Source organism: Myxocyprinus asiaticus, chromosome 7 (genome assembly GCF_019703515.2).
Source record: "Myxocyprinus asiaticus isolate MX2 ecotype Aquarium Trade chromosome 7, UBuf_Myxa_2, whole genome shotgun sequence".
Lineage (NCBI taxonomy): Eukaryota > Metazoa > Chordata > Actinopteri > Cypriniformes > Catostomidae > Myxocyprinus > Myxocyprinus asiaticus.
The window spans coordinates 31,360,497-31,381,086 of NC_059350.1; the positions used below are offsets into that span (position 1 = coordinate 31,360,497).

Consider the following 20,590-nt stretch of genomic DNA (forward strand, 5'->3'; position numbering starts at 1 on the left):
TCTGAGAAGCGGGTTGGCGCTGTTTTGGTGACACGAGGGGGACCTACACAATATTAGGCAGGTGGTTTTAATGTTGTGGTTGATCAGTGTGTGTGTGTGTGTGTGTGTGTGTGTGTGTGTGTGTGTGTGTGTGTGTGTGTGTGTGTGTGTGTGTGTGTGTGTATATATATATATATATATATATATATATATATATATATATATATATATATATATATATATATATACCTTCACATACTTTTTCAGGACAGGTTATGTTCAGTTCTATTGCTTGTTCTGCACCTGATCAGCCTGAATGTAGCCTTTAGGAAGATTTATTTGTTTATGATCTTTTCTTATAGGCAAATGTATATGAGAAACTCTTTTTTGTTTAAACTTTGAATTTTATTATGATGAGAAATTATAATGTAAATTTTGCTCACAGTTATATGACATATCACAGTTTTCTGTCATACTTTGTCATTTAAGTGTTATTGTATCGAATCAAGATTATATAGATTGTGAACCTCATATCGTACTTTGAACAGAATCGTGAGATAACCATATCGTCCAATCCCTAGAATGGGCTGATGTTTTGGATGGCATGTGTTGCAGGAGAAAGTCAGAGGTCATGCTGCGTTACGGCCTGTTCTCTCTGCTCTCTGAACGACTGATGCTCCACTCGAACCATTTCACCATCACGACATAAAACGTGCTCTTTGAGGTAAGTCTCAATGCTCATACCAACTTATTTATTATCTGTTTTTAAGCACTCTATAACAATTTTATGCAAATGTCAACAATTAAACTGTCTTGCAAACTTCTCTTTTTTTGGAACCGTGGTACGACAGCAAATACTCTTATTGGAGGCACAGTCAAATTGTCTCCTTGTTTCCTTATTATCTGGGCTTTATTTTAACTTAGGTAGACAGTGAAACTTCCCTAAAACTAATTTTCAGAAATGTATTTTTAAGTTTTCAAAATTATTTTTAAGACATCATTTAATGTATATAATTCTACTATAGGACTACAATTCTAATATTTGGTTCTTCAGGTATCTTTTATTATCATTCTATAATGCATTTCCATAATATTTGCTTTTGCCATGAAATTGCATATTTATGAGTTATTTTGACCCTATATTTGCATGAACTCTGTGTTGGTTATTTGGAAAGGATAATTTAGGGCATATTGGGAGATCAGGGAATAACCGAGTCTCGTATGTCATTCTCTCCAGATTCTTACAGAGGAGATCTGTACTCAGGTCATTCACAAACAGCACCCAGACCCCGACTCCACCATGAAGATTCAAAACCCACGTAAGTTATTTAATGCCATCGTGCACGCCCAATCCATTCAGTTGGAAATTAAAACTTAGCCAAAACACCACTGACTATAAAAGTGTATATGCAAATGGTGTAAATAGCTATGAAAAGAAAGTTTAATGTAATCATTCCTTTCATTAAAATAAATCTTTTGTACATAAAACACAACTTTGTTTGGTTTTCCATTTAGATCCAAACTGTTTTTTTTTTTTGTTTTTGCTCAGTGTTGCTATTTGTATTATTTTTTATTTTTTTTTATTTTACTGTATTACCGTAATTAACATACCGGTAACTTAATTACATTTTTCCCTGGGAATTTTTTACTGGTGATTTGTAATAATAATGATAAGAGAGTCTCATTTCTTATTTCTGTGCCTGCAGCGGTACAAATCAGACAGCCATTGAGATTATTATTGTTATTTTTTTTTTTTTTTTTTTGATGGTGAAGTATACTGTTACCTCAGAAAAATGAAGCTCATTTGATAGTCACCATTACTCCGATAAACACATTACAATGTAATTAACTTCCCATTGTAGCTGAAAAGTAATATTTATTTGCTGCATTGTTTTCATTCACAGCCGACCAGTTTCTGAAAAATAGATGACAAAATTATCTTTTATATTGACTGTACTCTCACTGACACTTTTCTTTCCAGCCTTGATTTATGCTCAATTTTGCATGTGGCTCCTTTAAACCCAGCACATGCTTAGATGCTCTGGTTTGAATATAAAAGTGAAACCAATATTGTATACTGATCCATATCATAGTTTTTCCTAATGGAGCTTAATTCTAAAATACTGCAAGCAGCTGATTACAGCTGTATTTACAGAGATGTGACCATGTACACAAACCACTTGCCAGTCAAAAGAATGAGATTGGTTTGCAGATCCTGGGTCAGTTCTAGAGGGTTCTACACTGTTAAACTGATGGAGATGGTAAACAACAGACTCTGATCTAAGGTCATCTCATACATGATCTGAGAGGGAGTGCAGCAGAGTTCTGTTTCATCTATCTTCTGTGTCTACTTGATTTGATCTGTGTTGAAGCCACTAAATGGCTCTGATTGCAGTCTTTAGCCATGTCAGACCCAATCAAACAAACCTAGGAAGTAAAGTTTCTTTTAAATTGAACTCTGGGACAAACCAGGACCAAATGGTGATTGGAGAGTGAAAAATCAGAGAAATGCAGAGATACATGCAAAGGTAATTTTCTACTGGTAAGGTTCAGTGACTCTAATTTGAGTGAGTAAGGCATAGAAACAACACAATTTTGCTGGACTGAATGAGAGCATTGGTTACAGATGCCGTCGCGCTCTAAACTCTCTGTGACGGCTGAAACTTGAGCTCCTCTTCTCAACCTAATGCATGCTGACATTGTCTAGATAATTCATCTAAACAACCAATCTTTTCAGTTTAAGCTAATGCTCTGTTCCAGGAAGCCACGACTTTGGCTGCAGAGAGTTTAGACAATACCAACCTTATGATGTAGACTTACAGTAGGTAGAGCATACCTTTACTCCCTTCACAATATCAAGTTATTTTCTCACTGCGTGCACAAAAATGGAGATGAGTCTATTTTATTAAAGGGAAGCAAATTTGTTTTATAATTTCTACATTTCTATTTATAACTGTAAATAAATATTTTCAAATGTATCTTGAAGTTATAACTGTATGATACTGCTTTGTATGTTTGGACTTGTTTTTATGAATTACTTATTTTTTGGGCCAATTTTACATCGTCAATTGAAAGTTTAGGTGAAAAAAATAGTTTGTGAGGTATGTTGCAAAATTTTATATTTATGCCTGTTAAAGGTAGCTAATGTTCTGTCCCATCAGAGATCTTAAAGGTGATTGCTGCTCTCTTGAAGAATGCTCCTGTAGTAGCCGAGAGCATGGAAGTAAGACGGATCTTCCTTTCGGACATGATCAAACTCTTCAACAATAGCCGAGAGAACCGCAGGTAAGGAGCGAATTAGCTCTGACCTTCATCACGCTCATTATCACAAGTAACACTTGATCTGAAATGAATACAGGTTATACGTGCAGTTCATAAATGTTGTGTTGTTGTTTTTTCTGTAGGAGTCTGTTGCAGTGCTCGGTGTGGCAGGAATGGATGCTGTCTCTGAGCTTTATAAACCCAAAGAACAATGAGGAGCAAAAGATGACAGAGATGGTGTACGCCATCTTTCGCATCCTTCTCTATCATGCCGTAAAGTACGAGTGGGGCGGCTGGCGTGTGTAGGTGGATACACTCTCCATCACACACTCCAAGGTCAGGACCCAAATATACACACACAAACACACACACACACATTCAGACAGATGGACATCTGGGCATTTATGGGCATTTATGTACTTGAATTCATGAGTATTCACACAACTGCTTAGTGCTCTTTAATTTTTTTCTGTGCTTAATGCCTGCTAGTTTAATTTTTAATCAAACAGACTAGTTGTGGCACAAATACACCCATTTTGCACACCTGATTTTCTTATGAACACAGTGTGTAAAGTGTGTAAATAAAGGCTATATTGTTTGAAAGTAAAAACTTAAACAAAATGGTAAGTAGTTACATGACCTAAAATTAAAATGTATATAAATAAGTACATTCCTATAAATACAATTTGAACCTAAAATCTGGATATTGATAAAAGAAAAAAGCACAAAAAAAAAACAAAAAAAAAACACTGTTATGTGTCAAATACCCTTGTGTTTTTGTGTATATTATACCCATCATTTTGCTGCATTCCCGTCTCTTGTGTCTTCTTTCGTTACTTGAGCCCTATGCACAAAGAACTCTTTCTGCCTCTCTTCCATTCTGCAGCACTGGCTGTACACTTACACCAGCTGTAGTTTCTTCCTTCCCTCTTTCCCTTCTGCTCTCCGACTCTCTGCATTAGCAATAATCCACTGGCTTCTCTCTGCAGAAACCTGACTGTTATTACGCTGTATATTCAACCAAAATTCTCAGATTAGAATCTGTATTTGCTTCCGCTGCCAAGCCCTCTGTTCATACTTTTATTTACAGATTGAATTGCCTCCTTAATGTTTTTGAGAACTCTTGGAGCTTCCAGTTTCAGAAATGTCTATTTTAAGATGCTCTGTTGATATTGTAATATGGACACAGTTCCAAGTGTAGTGAAGTCATTTGGTTTGAGAATGCAGGTTTGGGGTACCACCCCATTTACACACATTGCCTGTGTACTAGTCTGTGGCCACTTGGGGGCGCAGCTGTGCTACACAGCAAGGAGTGTAGGAATGATCAGCCAATGCAGCTTTATTACAGCATCATTTTAACTTCAAGAACAGAGGAGAAATTTTCATTTCACCCATACATATGCACATTAAACAATCAAACAACAAATTTTCTTTTTGCTATTGGCTATTTTCACCTGCACTTAAATGTGCTGCATTGTAAATAGCCTTACATTGCTCCTAAAATTTTGGTAATATTTAGTTTGAAATATATTAGATTTTTCATAAAGCCTAAGCCTAAAGTCATTTCAAATTAGATAGTCCTGAAAATGAAACTAGAGATACACTGATATAGAAATGTTGACTACCGGTAGCTGATGATATGATGACCGATATTATGAATCGATGTTGTTTTGTCTGTTGTTTCTGTTGATGTTTGTTGATATTTCTGATGTTTCTGTAGTGTCTGATTTCATAAATAAAACTCCAATATATAATTTAACATGGTTTTATTTTATTATGGAAAAAATCAATAACAGTTAAAAATAGTATACAATTTGAATTAGAAACAAAAAAGCTGTACTATTATCTGCTTCCAATAATGACCAAATCAGGGTGATACAGATTTTAAAAAAATAATAATAATAATTTAAAAAAAATACTAGTACTTGTACATCTACTAATTGAAACTGTTGAGCAAATTCATAAGCATGTTGGAACACATAAAAATTTTAATTCTGATATTAGCTGTAGAAATACCGCTTAAAAAAATTAAAAGATGTTTATTGTTCTGCTATTCTAGTCTATGTAATTGTAAATTATAAAATGCAAGTTTCTCATCCATAGGAGGCTCATTCATGAGCGTCATTAAACAGTGTTATAGCATTAAATAATACTTTGCTTTCAGCCTTTTTCATATAGAGACATTTTGTATGAGTGTGCTTGCATTCCTCAAATTCAACCCCAATTCCAAAAAAGTTGGGACAGTATGAAAAATGCTAATAAAACAAAAAAGATATATTGCTATATTGAAAGCACTACAACTACACATTATATGATGTTTTACCTTGTGAATTTCATATTTTTTTTTTTTTGTTTGTTTCTTTTATGTACAGTAATTTCAAATCAAATAATTGCAACACACTCCAAAAAAGTTGAGACGGGCAATTTAAGACTAATAATAATTTGACGAGTTGAAATAACAAGGCGATGTTAAACAGGAGATGTTAAACAGGTGAGGCAATTGTGCCATAATACTGTATACTTTATATGGAGCCTCCAAAAACAGCCTAGTCCTTCAAGAGCAAGGATCATTCAAGACTTGTCAATTTGCCAAGAGATACTTCAGCAAATAATCAAGCACTTTGAGAACAATGTTCCCCAAAGACAAATTGGAAGGATTTTGGGCATTTCACCCTCTACAGTGCACAATATAGTTAAAAGATTCAAGGAATCTGGTCAAATCTCGGTGCGTAAATGGCAAGACGAAAACCATTTCTGAATGTGTGTGATCTCTGATCCCTCAGACGTCACTGTGTTTAAAAACGGCATTCATCTATAATGGATATCATGAATATGGGCTTGGGATAACTTTAGTAAACCTTTGTTAGTCAACACCATTCACCGCTTCATCCACAGATGCAAGTTAAGACTTTACTATGCAAAGCAGGAGCCCTACATCAACACTGTCCAGAAGCGCTGCCGACTACTCAGTTCCACTGTTCTACTTTCCATCTAAGTTGAGACTGAGCCCAGTGTTTTTTGGTCTGAAAAGTCCACATTTCAAAAAGTAAAAAAAAAAAAAAAAGCCGTCGTGTTATCTGGGCCAAAGAGGAAAAGGGCCATCCATTAGTATCAGGTCAAAAAGCCAATGTCTGTATGGGCCAGGGGTGTGTCAGTGCCCATGGCATTGGTAACTCGCACATCTGTGAGAACACCATGAATGCAGACAGATATGTACACATTTTGGAGCAACATATACTGCCATTCAGCACCATACGGCAATGAAAACCCTGTACAATTGTGCAGCTAAAGACCTACATAATGGATGATTGGGGGAAAATTCCACTTTCTAAACTTAAACTTGTGTCTTCAGTTCCCAAATGCTTATTAAGTGTTATTAGAAGAAATGGTGATGTTTCACAGTTGTAAACACTCGACAGTCCCAACTTTTTTGGAGCATGTTGCAATCATCTGATTTGAAATTACTGTACATAAAAAATGAAAAAATAAAAAATGAAATTCACAGGGTAAAACATCATATAATGTGTAGTTGTAGTGCTTTCAATATAGCAAAGGATGAATATAATTTATAAATCATTAATTTTTGTTTTTATTAGCATTTTTCATACTGTCCCAACTTTTTCAGAATTTAGGTTGTAGTTCACTGCTGTTTCAAGTGCACTAATTGATCATTCCCCTTCCTATGGGTCAAGCCTGTAATTGCTTTTTTGCGCTATAATTGCACAAGATTAATGCAGGTAAGGTGCTGTTCTGTTTACAGCGTCTCTGCTCTGATCTAAAAAAACCAGCACTTTTTCAGAAAAGGGGGGCTGTGTGTATGAACTGGAAAGGTGCAGCACTGCCAAGCTAGAGAGATACATGCATCTGCTGAGGAAAAAAAAAAAGCTAAAGAAACTCAATTGCAATTTTATTGTCCAGTGTGATAGATTTCCTGCCAACTCTGGAGTAGGAGAGCTGTTTGTCACTGTAGCTCTCCCTTTCACAGCTGCAAGGGCTGGCCTGACTCTGTGTGTAAGTGTGTGTGTGTGTGTGTGTGTGTGTGTGTGTGTGTGTGTGTGTGTGTGAGAGAGAGAGAGATAGAGAGAGAGAGAGAAGGAAAGGGAGAGGTATTGTGTGTGTAGCAGAGAGAGTGTGTGTTTGCATCTTAGATATGTATATGTGAACTTGAGTGTATGTGTTTTGGGTTGTTGTATACAAAGTCTCCTCACCTCAGTCTTGGATTCATCTTGTTTGAACACGTTTAATATGCATCTCAAACGGCCTTTGCAATCATTAGGAACAATCCTCATAAATTCAACAAACCATTTGGGAACCCCTTAAATAATAAATGCATACATTTTTTTTTTTTTTTTATGTTGTCAACACATGCACATTCTGTAGGGTGTCTGTGTTTCACTATGCAATCACTTTTTCCAGCTCACTGTAGAAAAGCCTTAGAATATTAATGTTTTATAAATCTAAGATTCAGTTTGTGTCATGTAATTGAAGATGTCACATTTAACAGAAACACATTTATATCTTTATGTGTCAGAGTTTATAAAAAATGTAAAGGATGGAGTGTGATGCACTCATTCGCCCAGATTAAAATGCATAGATTATGATATATTTTAAGATAGCATGCACATACAGTATACTATGTAGGGCTGTCAGTTGGTTAAAAAAATAATCAAATTAATTACAGGGTATTCTGATGAATTTATTTAATTAATCACAGATTATCGCATATTTCAATATTTAATTGCCAAAAGCCCCCAAGTTTGGATAATTCATTAAATATGACATTATTGTGGCGGACAAGTAAAGCATGGAGTAGACATTACAAAGAGAGTTTAAAAGGCAGTTGTTTGTTTTTACATATTATTGAACATAAGTCTATAATATCATTGCTACAGTCCACAGCAATTTTGCAGTCGAGTTTGTCCGAAGTAGACTTATGGACCGTTTACACAGGACGTGTTCCATCTGTGCTATTTTTTGTTATATATCACTGGTTTTTAGTGTCTCGCACTATGAGTGCTGTGTTTAAAAACATGATGAAGTTAAAAGAGTAACATTTTACAATAAGGCTATATTTGTTAACAATAGTTATCTACATTAGGTAACATGAACTAACAATAAAAAATATTCTCTATTTAATATATATTTTAATTCTTATGGAGAATGACCAAAATCTTTATAAAATAAACACTTTAAGTGTGTTATTCAGAATTGAATCTGGTTGTTGCTTGATTGTATGATGTTTCGTGTGTGTGTATTTTGTTGAAGTCTCCTCTCCAGTCAGTTCAGTGTAGGCAGACAGATGTTTTTGCAGATGGGCCTGCTGACACCACAGCTTACCCAAGGAGCCCCTGTTCCAGCACTGCACATAAATGAGACGCAGCTCCACACAGCTACTACAGAGAAACGTTCCTGCTGGAAGTGATCACCTTGTGAAATACTTGGTGTCCTTTATGCTTTCATAGTCAGCACTCTTGTGTTCCATTGTAAGTAGCATCTTAATTGGTGGGGGCGCTGTAATGGTCCTGAGAAAGTGTCTACTCCCCTGGAGCCTTTAGTTTAATCTTAGAGTGCCCTGTGGAGAGATCTGTGACCTCCTCTGGGACGTCACACTACAGATTTGAGTCCTCCAAGGGCTTTTGGAGGAAAAGTCATCGGTTCGTTTACTAGAGTTTAAAAGAAGGAGTTTTAAGAGTACATTGTATTATTTCAGCGTTACAGCGTCAATGTATCGTACAGCCTTGAATGGCTTATTGCTTTTATAATACAGTGTCAACAGCAATATGATAAAAGCAAAGTTCAGTAAATAGTTACATTAATTATTAATAATAATCTGAATAAACAAGTAATATAGTTAATTAGCCTAACTGTAGGCTCTTTACAGTATGTTTACAAGCAACATATCAATTTGACACATAGAATGTGTGGTCACAGGTGTGCATTTATCTGCATAATACAACAGCTTCGAACACAGCTCATCCAGTCAGAATTTAGAGTAAGGACTATACATAATAAGAACTATAATAGTTTTAATAGATGATAATAGAGTTTAAAGAACACTACTGAACTTATCTAAAGACTGCAATAATATAAATTATAAACAAATACAGTATACAAATAGAACATCCTGTTAGATGCGTTTTCAGGGGAAACTTTTATAGTGAATTTTATGTTGATTGTGAGATTAAAGATGCTCTAAAAATCTGTTTTGGCTTTTTTATATATATAGAGGGTGTAAAAAATATTGTTTAATACTGAGCATCTTTCCTGTAATCTCTTTGTTTCTTACGTGGAACACAAAAGATGATGTTAGGCAGAGTCTTAGCCTTAGTCACTATTCACTTTCATTGCATTTTTTTCCATACAATGAAAGTGATTGGCGACTGATGGTGTCATTCTGCCCAACATTTTCTTTAGTGTTCCATGGAATAATAATAATATTAAAATTCATACTGGTTTTGGAACATGAGAGTGAATAAATGAGGACATAATTTCCATTATGTGGTGAACTATCCCTTTAACACTGTATTCTTGTTATCCTGTAAGAAACAAAGGTTGTTGTCTTTGCTCCTGACAGAAGTGAGATTGTGGGTCTAATGGAGATGTTGAAAATGAATGATCAGCCCTTGTAAGGACATCAAGCTTATTCTGTGGTGTCATGAAGCTGCTATCAAGCTTGACAACAGCAATAATATGGATTTAGAAGACAATGGGGATCCAGTATTGGAACATTGCTTGTAAAGATAGAGGTACACCTGCAGCCAGATTGTATTGAACAAACTCAAAGACAGGCCACAAATGAGCTGAGAGCTTTAGAACATAGATGTAATTGACTTTTTTAAGACATTGGCATTGATCAACCAGTAGCTTTTAATGACATTCACCTTGCCAGCTTAACATGCTATCACAAAGCAAATTGTCCAGTATTTTTTTTTGTTTTTTTTTACGTGGTGTTTAATGACAACATTTTTAAATGGTGTCTATGCCATATTTTGATTATTGAATATTGAATACTTAATTCTGATTGGTCAATTGCTGCATTCTGTGGCCAAAATGTTTTGTATAATGATTGCTGAATTGTTAATTGACCATTGTCCCAGGCAACCGATTTCCTACATTGCTGTGCTAGTTTCATGTCAGGGTCCTGTTCACCTATGTCAGGGTTGATTTTGCGATAATGGCCTGTGCATTATCTCTTACACTGCGTTCTTTAAAAACCTTATTCAGTGCATTTCTTTACTTTAATAATACTAATAAATAATAGTTCAACCCTAATATTTTATCCATAATAATTTTCTTAGTTTTTTGTGTCATTGTTCCTCAGGTTTTGTGTTGCATGCCTGTGGTCATAATGGAAGCTCTTCCAAAATCAAATACAATACACAGAGTTGTGTTCATCACAAGGGAGTCATACTTCTGGTCTGTCTCTCCTGAGTCCTTCTGTTTACCTACACTGAAAACCCTAAGTTCATAGCACTCATTTAATTGAGTAAACTCATTCCCTCAATATCATTGAGTAATGGGGTCTCCCAAAACTTGAGTATTTAAGTTCAACTAACTTGGTTTTCAAGTAGAGTTAACTACATGCAAGTAGACTTAACTCAGATTTGAATTTAAATATTGTTGTTTCTACTGTTGTACATTTTAATTGAACTGATTCAATTTTAGATCAAACAACAGCACAGCTCAAATAAAGATAACTGATTCTAGGTCAGTTATTAAATAATTATTTACAGAAATGCATATATGCACTTCAGCTGCACATGCACAAAGAGAACTGAGATAGTGTGACCAGGGTCCAACTTGACCAAAGAGACACAGATCACCCTAATGGTGACATTACACCAACATTTGCAACAAAGCATAAATAATACAACAAAAGAGCTAAAACATCTATGAATTCTTAATAACAATTATTTAAATTCCCCAATCTGTTCCCTCTGACCAAGGAAACATAATTCAAGCAGCAAGGGATTGTGGGTATTCCCCATAGCCTCAATTTTGTACTCAGTAGTTTGAGTTATTAACACTTCAAATCTTAAGTCTATGATTAAGTTCAATTAACTTAAATATTTGAGTTATGAGTCCAAAACTTGACATTTCAAGTAATATTAAGACAACTTTTTACAGTAATGACAACTTTAGGGCTTACAGTGTATATTCCACACCCATCCAGATGTCTGAGGGTGTAAGGCAGGAAAAAATGGACAGAAGAAAAGGGATTCAGTCTGCTGACCACATTGATTTTTAGGGGGATGGAACTGCATTTAGCTAATCCAATTAGAGCATTCTCAAGGTCCCTATTTCCCCTTTATTTTGTGGTTACTCACTATCTATTGATCTAAATGGGGCTCCCTACTGGCCCTACTGTGAGAGTCTGTGGCCAACTGCTCCCTGCTGATCTTAAAAACAGTGATTTAAACTGTTTCGTTTCTGCTGCTGAGCTTGCAGTCTGGATACTTCTAGTGATGCTGGATCATCAGTCTGATGCCAAATGAATACTCCGCCATAGACTTAGAATCATAGAATTGTGTAATTGCAGCATCCTTTGTGTAATTGTTTTTCACTTTGTTTATAGTAATATAATGTTAAGTGATTTCCTTGGTAACTCATTGATGTTTTCCTAACCGGGCTCTTAAAAAGTTGATTTGGCAACCACACATCCTGATGATAAAAAGGTGGCTATCATATTGTGAAACCTTAAATTTATTCTTACATGAACTAAATTTTTCCATACCCAACATCTAGAGAATTGAATGGAATGAAATTAGATCAGATTGAAACTGATGTCTAGCCCACCCTGTGGACTACATATCAAAACCGCATTTCTACAGTTACCACGTTTCCCAGAGTTACTCTATCTCCTCAACTCACATGTACTGTATACCGGTTACAGTAACATAACTAATGCTTTTCACATGACGTATACTTTATTGGTATGATACACATTATGGAGAGCTGCCAGACAATGAGTTGCTTTTAGTGTACATATGAGTTTTTTGTTTTTTATTCATAAGCAGTGTATGGTATACTTACTGATTCTTGAAGATAATACCTAACAAGATAATATGGGGCCTTATGTGTGCAGAGAAGCTCTTTAAACCCTTAGTGGTTTACATGAGTTCTTTCTTTAATTTTTTGCAAATCCTCCATTGCCTTGCAGCCAATTATTCCATGTGTACCCTCTCAGTTTTTTTTTTGTTTTTGTTTGTGGTTTTATACATATGGTGCCCTACAGTACCTTAATTCTGTATCCAACTAGGAGGGCTCCTACAAAGTTTTTCTGAAGATAAAGAGTGTGGATTTAATGGCTAAATGTCAAATGTAAAATTAAGCCCAAGCTAATGCACATGCCATTCCAAAGAGAGAGTCAGGAGAGGGAGAGCATTTCAAAACTGTCCATTCAGAGAAAACAGCCATGGTTTACCGATCAGACCACATGGAAGATAAATGCCTAAGCTTGTAGGTGGCCAGTTTAGGACAACAACGGCTGATTAATTACTTATAATAAGGGTTCCTTGTCTAAATGCAAATGCATTGAAATTGGTGTGGATTTTGCAAGTGTTGTTTCTCATTCCCTCAGTGGTGTGTTTAACTTTCTGTCTGTTGTGTTGCTTTGATAAATTGAGGTAGATTGTGGCGTGTTCAAACTGCAGCATCTTCAGATGCTGTGCTCTGAATGATTCTCCTCAGTACCTCTTAGTGCACATAAATCTGCACGTTTGTAATGTACAATTGAGTAAAGTGAATGGATTAAATTTAACAGGCCCCAAGTTCACCAGAGGTAACACTAATCACCCTAATGGTGACTTCACACCAGACATGTTCACAAGTCCCTTAGGTCCAAGTCAAGTCTCTCAAGTCTTTCAAGGCCAAGTCTAAGTCAAGTCTCAAGTCTTTGGTCACAAGTCCAAGTCAAGTATTAGCTTTTATTTTATTTTTATTTTTTTATGTTTTTGGCAATAGTTCTTTATCTGCAGCTGGTTAGTTTAATAAACCCTGAATAAGGCTAATTCAATTTTGAAATATTAAAACTACTTTAAGGGATTGCCTTGTTTGTTTATTCATGTCTAATAAAGTACATAAGGTTTGACTTCAATCATGGATTTTATTTTTATTCAGGAAACAATCAATATACTTTCCAATTGATTTATTTTATTTATTTATTTATTTATTTGCATTAAAAGAGAACAGATTTTACACAGAAGGAAAACTAGCTTTGTCCATAAATCGTTAGGGCTTTAAAGCCCTTTATTCTATTTTGCATTTGCTCTTATGAAAATGTAACATAGTTTTTATAGTTTAAACAGTGGTATTTATTTGTAACAAGACCATGGTAAACTCAGGTAAAATCAAGCATGGATCGTCACTACCATGGTCAAATGTAACATGATTTCTATAAAAAAATAAATAAAAAAAAAACAGTATCCTAAACACATTTAAAACTATAAATACAAAATAAAAACATTTATAATCTGCCATAGTTGTAACAAAAATTAATGAAATTCCCTCACTTCCCTAATGTAGCCTATTATAAATTTAATAGAGCTATAGTAGTACTATAATATGTATTATGAATATATTTCTGCCTAAAATACTACTGTCAATACAGTTAGTGGTATTATAGTAAATTGATGATAAAGATGGTGATGTGAGAAAAGTCTGCTTATTTATGTCTGTGCATGCCACTGTGTTTTCTCAGCGTCAATACTGTATTGTCGGGCAGTTTAATGTTTGCTCACAGAGAGGTTTGCACCAAAGAATTCTGTGCCGAATTCAAATGTTTCCGTGACACGCGCCGTGCTTCTCACTGGTCCTCGCAGCGCTGTAATGTGAGGTTGAGAGTTCGAGACCGGTCCGCGAGACGCGTAAGCACAGCTGCTCTGCGCTGGGGCTGCTTTGTCCATTGTTCCGGGCGGCGAATAGCGCTGTTTCATTCTACTTTTGATGCGTATGCCATTTGATATCGTTTCACAGAAAACGACAGCACATAAACGGAGAGGGAGAGTTGGCCAACTCTGTAGTCACACCGGCGGAAAAAACAGTCGCAAAACGACTTGTGTTTTTCACGAGTCTATAATTTCGAGTCCAAGTCAAGTCTCAAGTCAATACAGGTGCTGGTCATATAATTAGAATATCATCAAAAAGTTGATTTATTTCACTAATTCCATTCAGAAAGTGAAACTTGTATATTATATTCATTCATTACACACAGACTGATATATTTCAAATGTTTATTTCTTTTAATTTTGATGATTATAACTGACAACTAAGGAAAATCCCAAATTCAGTATCTCAGAAAATTAGAATATTGTGAAAAGGTTCAATATTGAAGACACCTGGTGCCACACTCTAATCAGCTAATTAACTCAAAACACCTGCAAAGGCCTTTAAATGGTCTCTCAGTCTAGTTCTGTACCCTACACAATCATGGGGAAGACTGCTGACTTGACAGTTGTCCAAAAGATGACCATTGACACGTTGCACAAGGAGGGCAAGACACAAAAGGTCATTGCAAAAGAGGCTGGCTGTTCACAGAGCTCTGTGTCCAAGCACATTAATAGAGAGGCAAAGGGAAGGAAAAGATGTGGTAGAAAAAAGTGTACAAGCAATAGGGATAACCGCACCCTGGAGAGGACTGTGAAACAAAACCCATTCAAAAATGTGGGGGAGAATCACTACGCACAGACGTATGCAAGACATGGGTTTCAGTTGTTGCATTCCTTGTGTCAAGCCACTCTTGAACAACAGACAGCGTCTGAAGCATCTCGCCTGGGCTAAAGACAAAAAGGACTGGACTGCTGCGGAGTGGTCCAAAGTTATGTTCTCTGATGAAAGTAAATTTTGCATTTCCTTTGGAAATCAGGGTCCCAGAGTCTGGAGGAAGAGAGGAGAGGCACACAATCCACGTTGCTCCATTGAGGTCCAGTGTAAAGTTTCCACAGTCAGTGATGGTTTGGGGTGCCATGTCATCTGCTGGTGTTGGTCCACTGTGTTTTCTGAGGTCCAAGGTCAACGCATCCGTATACCAGGATGTTTTAGAGCACTTCATGCTTCCTGCTGCTGACCAACTTTATGGAGATGCAGATTTCATTTTCCAACAGGACTTGGCACCTGCACACAGTGCCAAAGCAACCAGTATCTGGTTTAAGGACCACGGTATCCCTGTTCTTAATTGGCCAGCAAACTCGCCTGACCTTAACCCCATAGAAAATCTATGGGGTATTGTGAAGAGGAAGATGCGATATGCCAGACCCAACAATGCAGAAGAGCTGAAGGCCACTATCAGAGCAACCTGGGCTCTCATAACACCTGAGCAGTGCCACAGACTGATCGACTCCATGCCACGCCGCATTGCTGCAGTAATTCAGGCAAAAGGAGCCCCAACTAAGTATTGAGTGCTGTACATGCTCATACTTTTCATGTTCATACTTTTCAGTTGGCCAAGATTTCTAAAAATCCTTTCTTTGTATTGGTCTTAAGTAATATTCTAATTTTCTGAGATACTAAATTTGGGATTTTCCTTAGTTGTCAGTTATAATCATCAAAATTAAAAGAAATAAACATTTGAAATATATCAGTCTGTGTGTAATGAATGAATATAATATACAAGTTTCACTTTTTGAATGGAATTAGTGAAATAAATCAACTTTTTGATGATATTCTAATTATATGACCAGCACCTGTAGGTGATGGGCATTCCGGCTCTTTTCAGTGAGCCGGCTCGTTCGGCTCAGCTCACCAAAAAGAGCCGGCTCTTTTGGCTCCCAAACGGCTCTTTTTTTTTTTTTTTTTTTTTTTTTTTTTTTTTTATAAATGTTTTGTATTCTTTCAAGTCAAACAGTTTGCGATAGTTTGACTATGATTGGCGTTAAAACAATTCTAATTAAATTATTAAATGAAATCATACTCTACCTTAACCGCAATGCATTTAAAAATGCATTGGTTTGCATTTACCTTTAAAGTATAACTTTGTAATGTATATAAACAAAATGCATATAAATCTAACCATTCAAAACGAATACAATCTGAACAGCATAATAGAATATTGCACCATATCAAAGAAAAATAAATAATTTGCAAAACTGCAGCATCCCACAAATTGAAATAAATGTAAAAAAGAAGGATGCTATTACACGTGCATTTAAAGAATAATTTTTTAATGTATATAAACAAAGTGCATATAAATGTAACAATTCAAAACGAATACAATCTGAACAACATAATAAGTTGGCTCCGCCCTCCCTCACGCATCTTTGGTTCATTGGTTGACACTGCGTGTCTGATTGATAGGAACAGGTGAGGCTGTTAGTTTGAGCAGACAGAATGAATGTGCGCTTGAGCATTTAGGCCTATATTATTTTATTTCTTTTTTCGTTCTTTGAATTCGTTAATTCTATTAATTTTAAAGTTTGATTATTCATATCTTAATATTTTTTAATTTTTTTTTTTTTTATAAATAGATTCGGCTCTTCTGATATGCGAGCCGACTCGTTCGCGAACGACCCATCACTACAAGTCAATTTACGAGTCCAAGTCGAGTCGCAAGTCACGACTTCAAGTCGCGACTCGAGTTTCCATATCTGCTTCACACAAATCACAACTATCAACCAGCTACAACAAAACAACGACAAAAGTCATGTTACCTTGTTTTGACCAAACATAATTTATTCAGTCGCAAGGGCTTATGGGTATACCACACAGCTGCAATTTTGTACTTGATAATTTTGAATTAGTAGTACTCGAAGCCAAAGTTTAGGGTTAGACCCTAAGGACCTTAGGCTTAAAGCCTAAGAATGTATATATTTGACTTAAGATTCCAAAATGTGACATTTCAAGCACTGTTTCATTAGGACCATATGTTTTTATTAAGGACAGCTTTCAGGTTTAGAGTGTAATGGTAAATTTATTAAAACTAGTAAGAATATTTAAAAATTAAGCTTCAGTTGAGTCAACTTTTTTCTTTTTCTTTTTTTTTACAATTTGATTTAACTATTAGTATTTACAGTATTTAACTATTAGCATGTTAGGTAATGTGATGCACACTGCTGAATTGTTTATCTTTCTCACTGACAACAGTAAGATTGATATGAAGCATATTTTATTGATATGAAGATACTTAAAGGAATAGTTTTCATTTTCTCACCCTCATGTCGTTCCAAACCTTTATGACATTTCTTTCTCCTGCATAACACTAAAGAAGAATTCTGAAGGATATTCTGTTTGCTGATTCAATGGAAGCCGATAGTGACATACTTTAAAACTTAAAAAAAGACCTAATAGTGTCATAAAAGTAATCTATTTTAGACTCGCACATCCTGTTCCAAGTCTTACGAAGACATAAGGAATGTAAGTTATTTTACAGAGAAAATCTTGACTTTCACCATAGCTTTATTTTGCGCAATCATGAGTACATGAGAGACGCTCGTTCATAAAGGCTCACCAATAAACCTTGCAAAAGCAATAACAGCACAGCTTCTCATGTGAACAGTGCAAGTTTTCGCATAAACAATGCAAGTTCTCGCGGGAACACAAATCCATTGTGAATATTACATCAGTGCTCTCAAGTGGAATTTTACAGAGATCTAAAGTCTTCTAAGACAGCCGATTACTCTGGTCCAAAACCTAGTGAGCTGCCTGCATAGGCAGCAATTTCAGGCATCATAGGTGCACTTCCGATGTGTTTCAAATACTAAGGGGGCTTTCACACTGGGCACGTTTGCTGTGGTCCAATTCCGAGTGCGATTGTTCCCGGTGCCCCCCGCAGCGTTGGTCTGGTTTCACACTCACTTGATTCTATTGAACCCTGGTCTATTTGCGTTCATCTTACATTATCACAAACACGCATGGAGAACACAACGCGACTCATCATACTTTTTGTTTTTTTGTTATTTTGGTGCCATTACGCACAGCAGAGTGAACGACAACTGCGAATATGTGCGCTTCATGGCGTAACTCATCTGTTGAACCCAGACTCCTTCAATTGTGCGCTTAACAATGCAAAAACATCTGCATTCCTGTGAGTTTTCTTCAACTGCTCCTTTATGTTTTCTTCTCCCCATATCTGAATGAGGCACCTCACCTCTTCTGTGTTCCATAACGTTTCCCTGCCACTCATGGTGTGTTGTTGAAACGAATGATGTCGTCATCTGCTAAAACGCATGCGCAGGTTACTTTACTTCCTGAACAAGTGCGCACCCGAGTCGGAGTTGCTTTCACATTCACACGAATCACGCTACAGTTCCATTGCAACCGAACTCAGACCATCTCCTACAGGTAGTCTCGGGTTCGGTACTGCAGTCCGCTCCCCGGTCCACATGACAGCTTTCACATTACCAATTTTTGATGCGAACCGTGCTCTGTTTTGAACTAAATTGCCAGTGTGAAAGCACCCTTAGATACCTTCTTTGGCCAGTTTCTAAGGCAGCATCGCATGTATACTTTGTGGATAAGGCAATCCCATAATACATTACAAGGAGCTCAGCAAAAGAAATCCATCTGGTGTGATGGAGTGAAATGTCAAAATTATAATTAAATTAATTCAGTACTAAAAAGTATCTAAATAAATGTTCAATATAATCCAAAATGGACTTTTACCCAATAAATGTGTTTAATGTGTAATTTTATGCCTATTAGAGTATTACAGTGCTTAGCAATGTAATGCCAAACTCTGTTGAAATCAGTTGTGAGTCGAGTCTCCTGTGAGTTTTGCGTGAAGATTTGTATGATGCAGAGAGAATTGTTGCCTTGGTAGAATGTTCCAAATCAATCATGAGTTCCCCTTCATGCTTTTTCATGTTAGAATGTTGCCTTAGAAAGCAGTTGGCATGTAGGCAATAGATAGCAAGGCAGCTTACGAGACAATGTCTGTTTTGTTTGGCATGATTTGAATTTGTGCTTCTAAGCATAAATAATAATTCTCTAAACTGTCTTACTGCCTTTATCTTCAGGTCACCTTTGAGCAACACAAAGAAAATCTGGCCCATATGTTCCATGAATACCAGCAGATAGGTTCTGAGGGAGGGTCTGAAACCAGAATCAGATCGATCTCTGTCACCAGCCGGGATTCTAATCTCCATGCCGATGCCAATGGTGAGCTGCATGCAGAAGAGACAGCTCCATCTACTGTAATTGAGCTACACGTGGAGGAGCAGTTTGCCATTCAGCTTGGAGACAGTGAAGAGAGGAGGACCCAAGTCCCTGTCACAGTGTCCAATATTCTGGCCAGAGAAAAGGAAGAGAGACACACAGACCCAGCTGCAGCTTCACTAGAGCCACAAGAAGGGGTTGAAGGTGAAAAAGACACAACAAAACAACCAGGAAATGATAATGAAATGAGAAATTTGGAAAACGATCTGAAAATGGAGGCTTACATTGAAGGAGAACATGAAACAATAGAAATAGTTAAGACTGGCATGACGAAGGCTGAAAGAGATTATGGAAAGGACGTAGGGGAGGTTGAAGAGCAGATTGATGGAGCTGATCTACAGAAATGTGTAACAGATGATGCAAACACTGCACAGACTGCAATGGATGAGAACACCAAACTAGAAACCAAAGCTTTGAGGATTTCAGAGGAAGCAGATTGTAAAATATGCGATACTGAAACTGAACTAAATACTCAGGTAGAAGGTAAGGAGAAAGAGGCTCTCAGTACTGCCACTGAAGATTCGTTTGAAGAAGCTACAAAAGAGAATGAGATTTATGAAACCACTAAAGCTTCTGTCACAAATGAAGAACACACTGATATTTCTTCAGTTAGCAACTCTGTGAAGGTCCGTGATGACGGCTTGGAGGAGTCTTCTGCTGTTTCAGCTTCAGCCAGAGATGGTGAAAAGGATAACGGTGGTGCTGTGAATAAAGATGAAGGAAAGGAGAGAGAGAAGATGCCAGAAACCAAACAAGAGGAAAAGTCAATGGAAAAAGACACACGAGATGAGAAGGACCTCTCCAAGGCAAAGGAAACCAATGATGCACCAGCCCCCATGGTGGAGGTAGATTTGAACACAGAGGGTCAGAGTGCAGAGCCACGAGCCACAGTGAGTCAGCCTATTGAGGCAGAAAAGACCACAGAAGCCACAGCACCTCCTACAGAGGTAGCAGAGGCCACTACAGAGATTATTCAGGATGTTGGGACCAACCATGACACTCTGAAGGCAGTAGTGACTGAGAACTCAGCAACTAAAATCAAAGAGATTAAAATAGCTAGACTGGATGTGTCAAGTGTAGCCTCTGATACAGAGAGAGTGGAGCTGAAGGAGACATCAACAACAGTATGTCGGATTTTAGATATCTTGGTTTAATGAATGATCTGACTTTCTTGGTTGGCCACATAATGCAAATGTGAGAGTAA

The 20,590-nt window shown here is 36.7% G+C and overlaps 1 protein-coding gene across 1 annotated transcript in view; it reads left to right on the top strand.

The window, feature by feature from the left end:
- The first annotated feature begins 1,222 nt into the window (after positions 1-1,222).
- LOC127443554 (lipopolysaccharide-responsive and beige-like anchor protein) overlaps positions 1,223-20,590 on the top strand; it is a 309,792-nt gene continuing 290,424 nt past the window's right edge. Inside the window, 4 exon segments of the mRNA XM_051702239.1 lie at positions 1,223-1,298; positions 3,141-3,264; positions 3,384-3,576; positions 19,188-20,510. Coding sequence (XP_051558199.1) covers positions 19,224-20,510 — 1,287 coding nt within the window. The 5' untranslated portion in view covers positions 1,223-1,298; positions 3,141-3,264; positions 3,384-3,576; positions 19,188-19,223.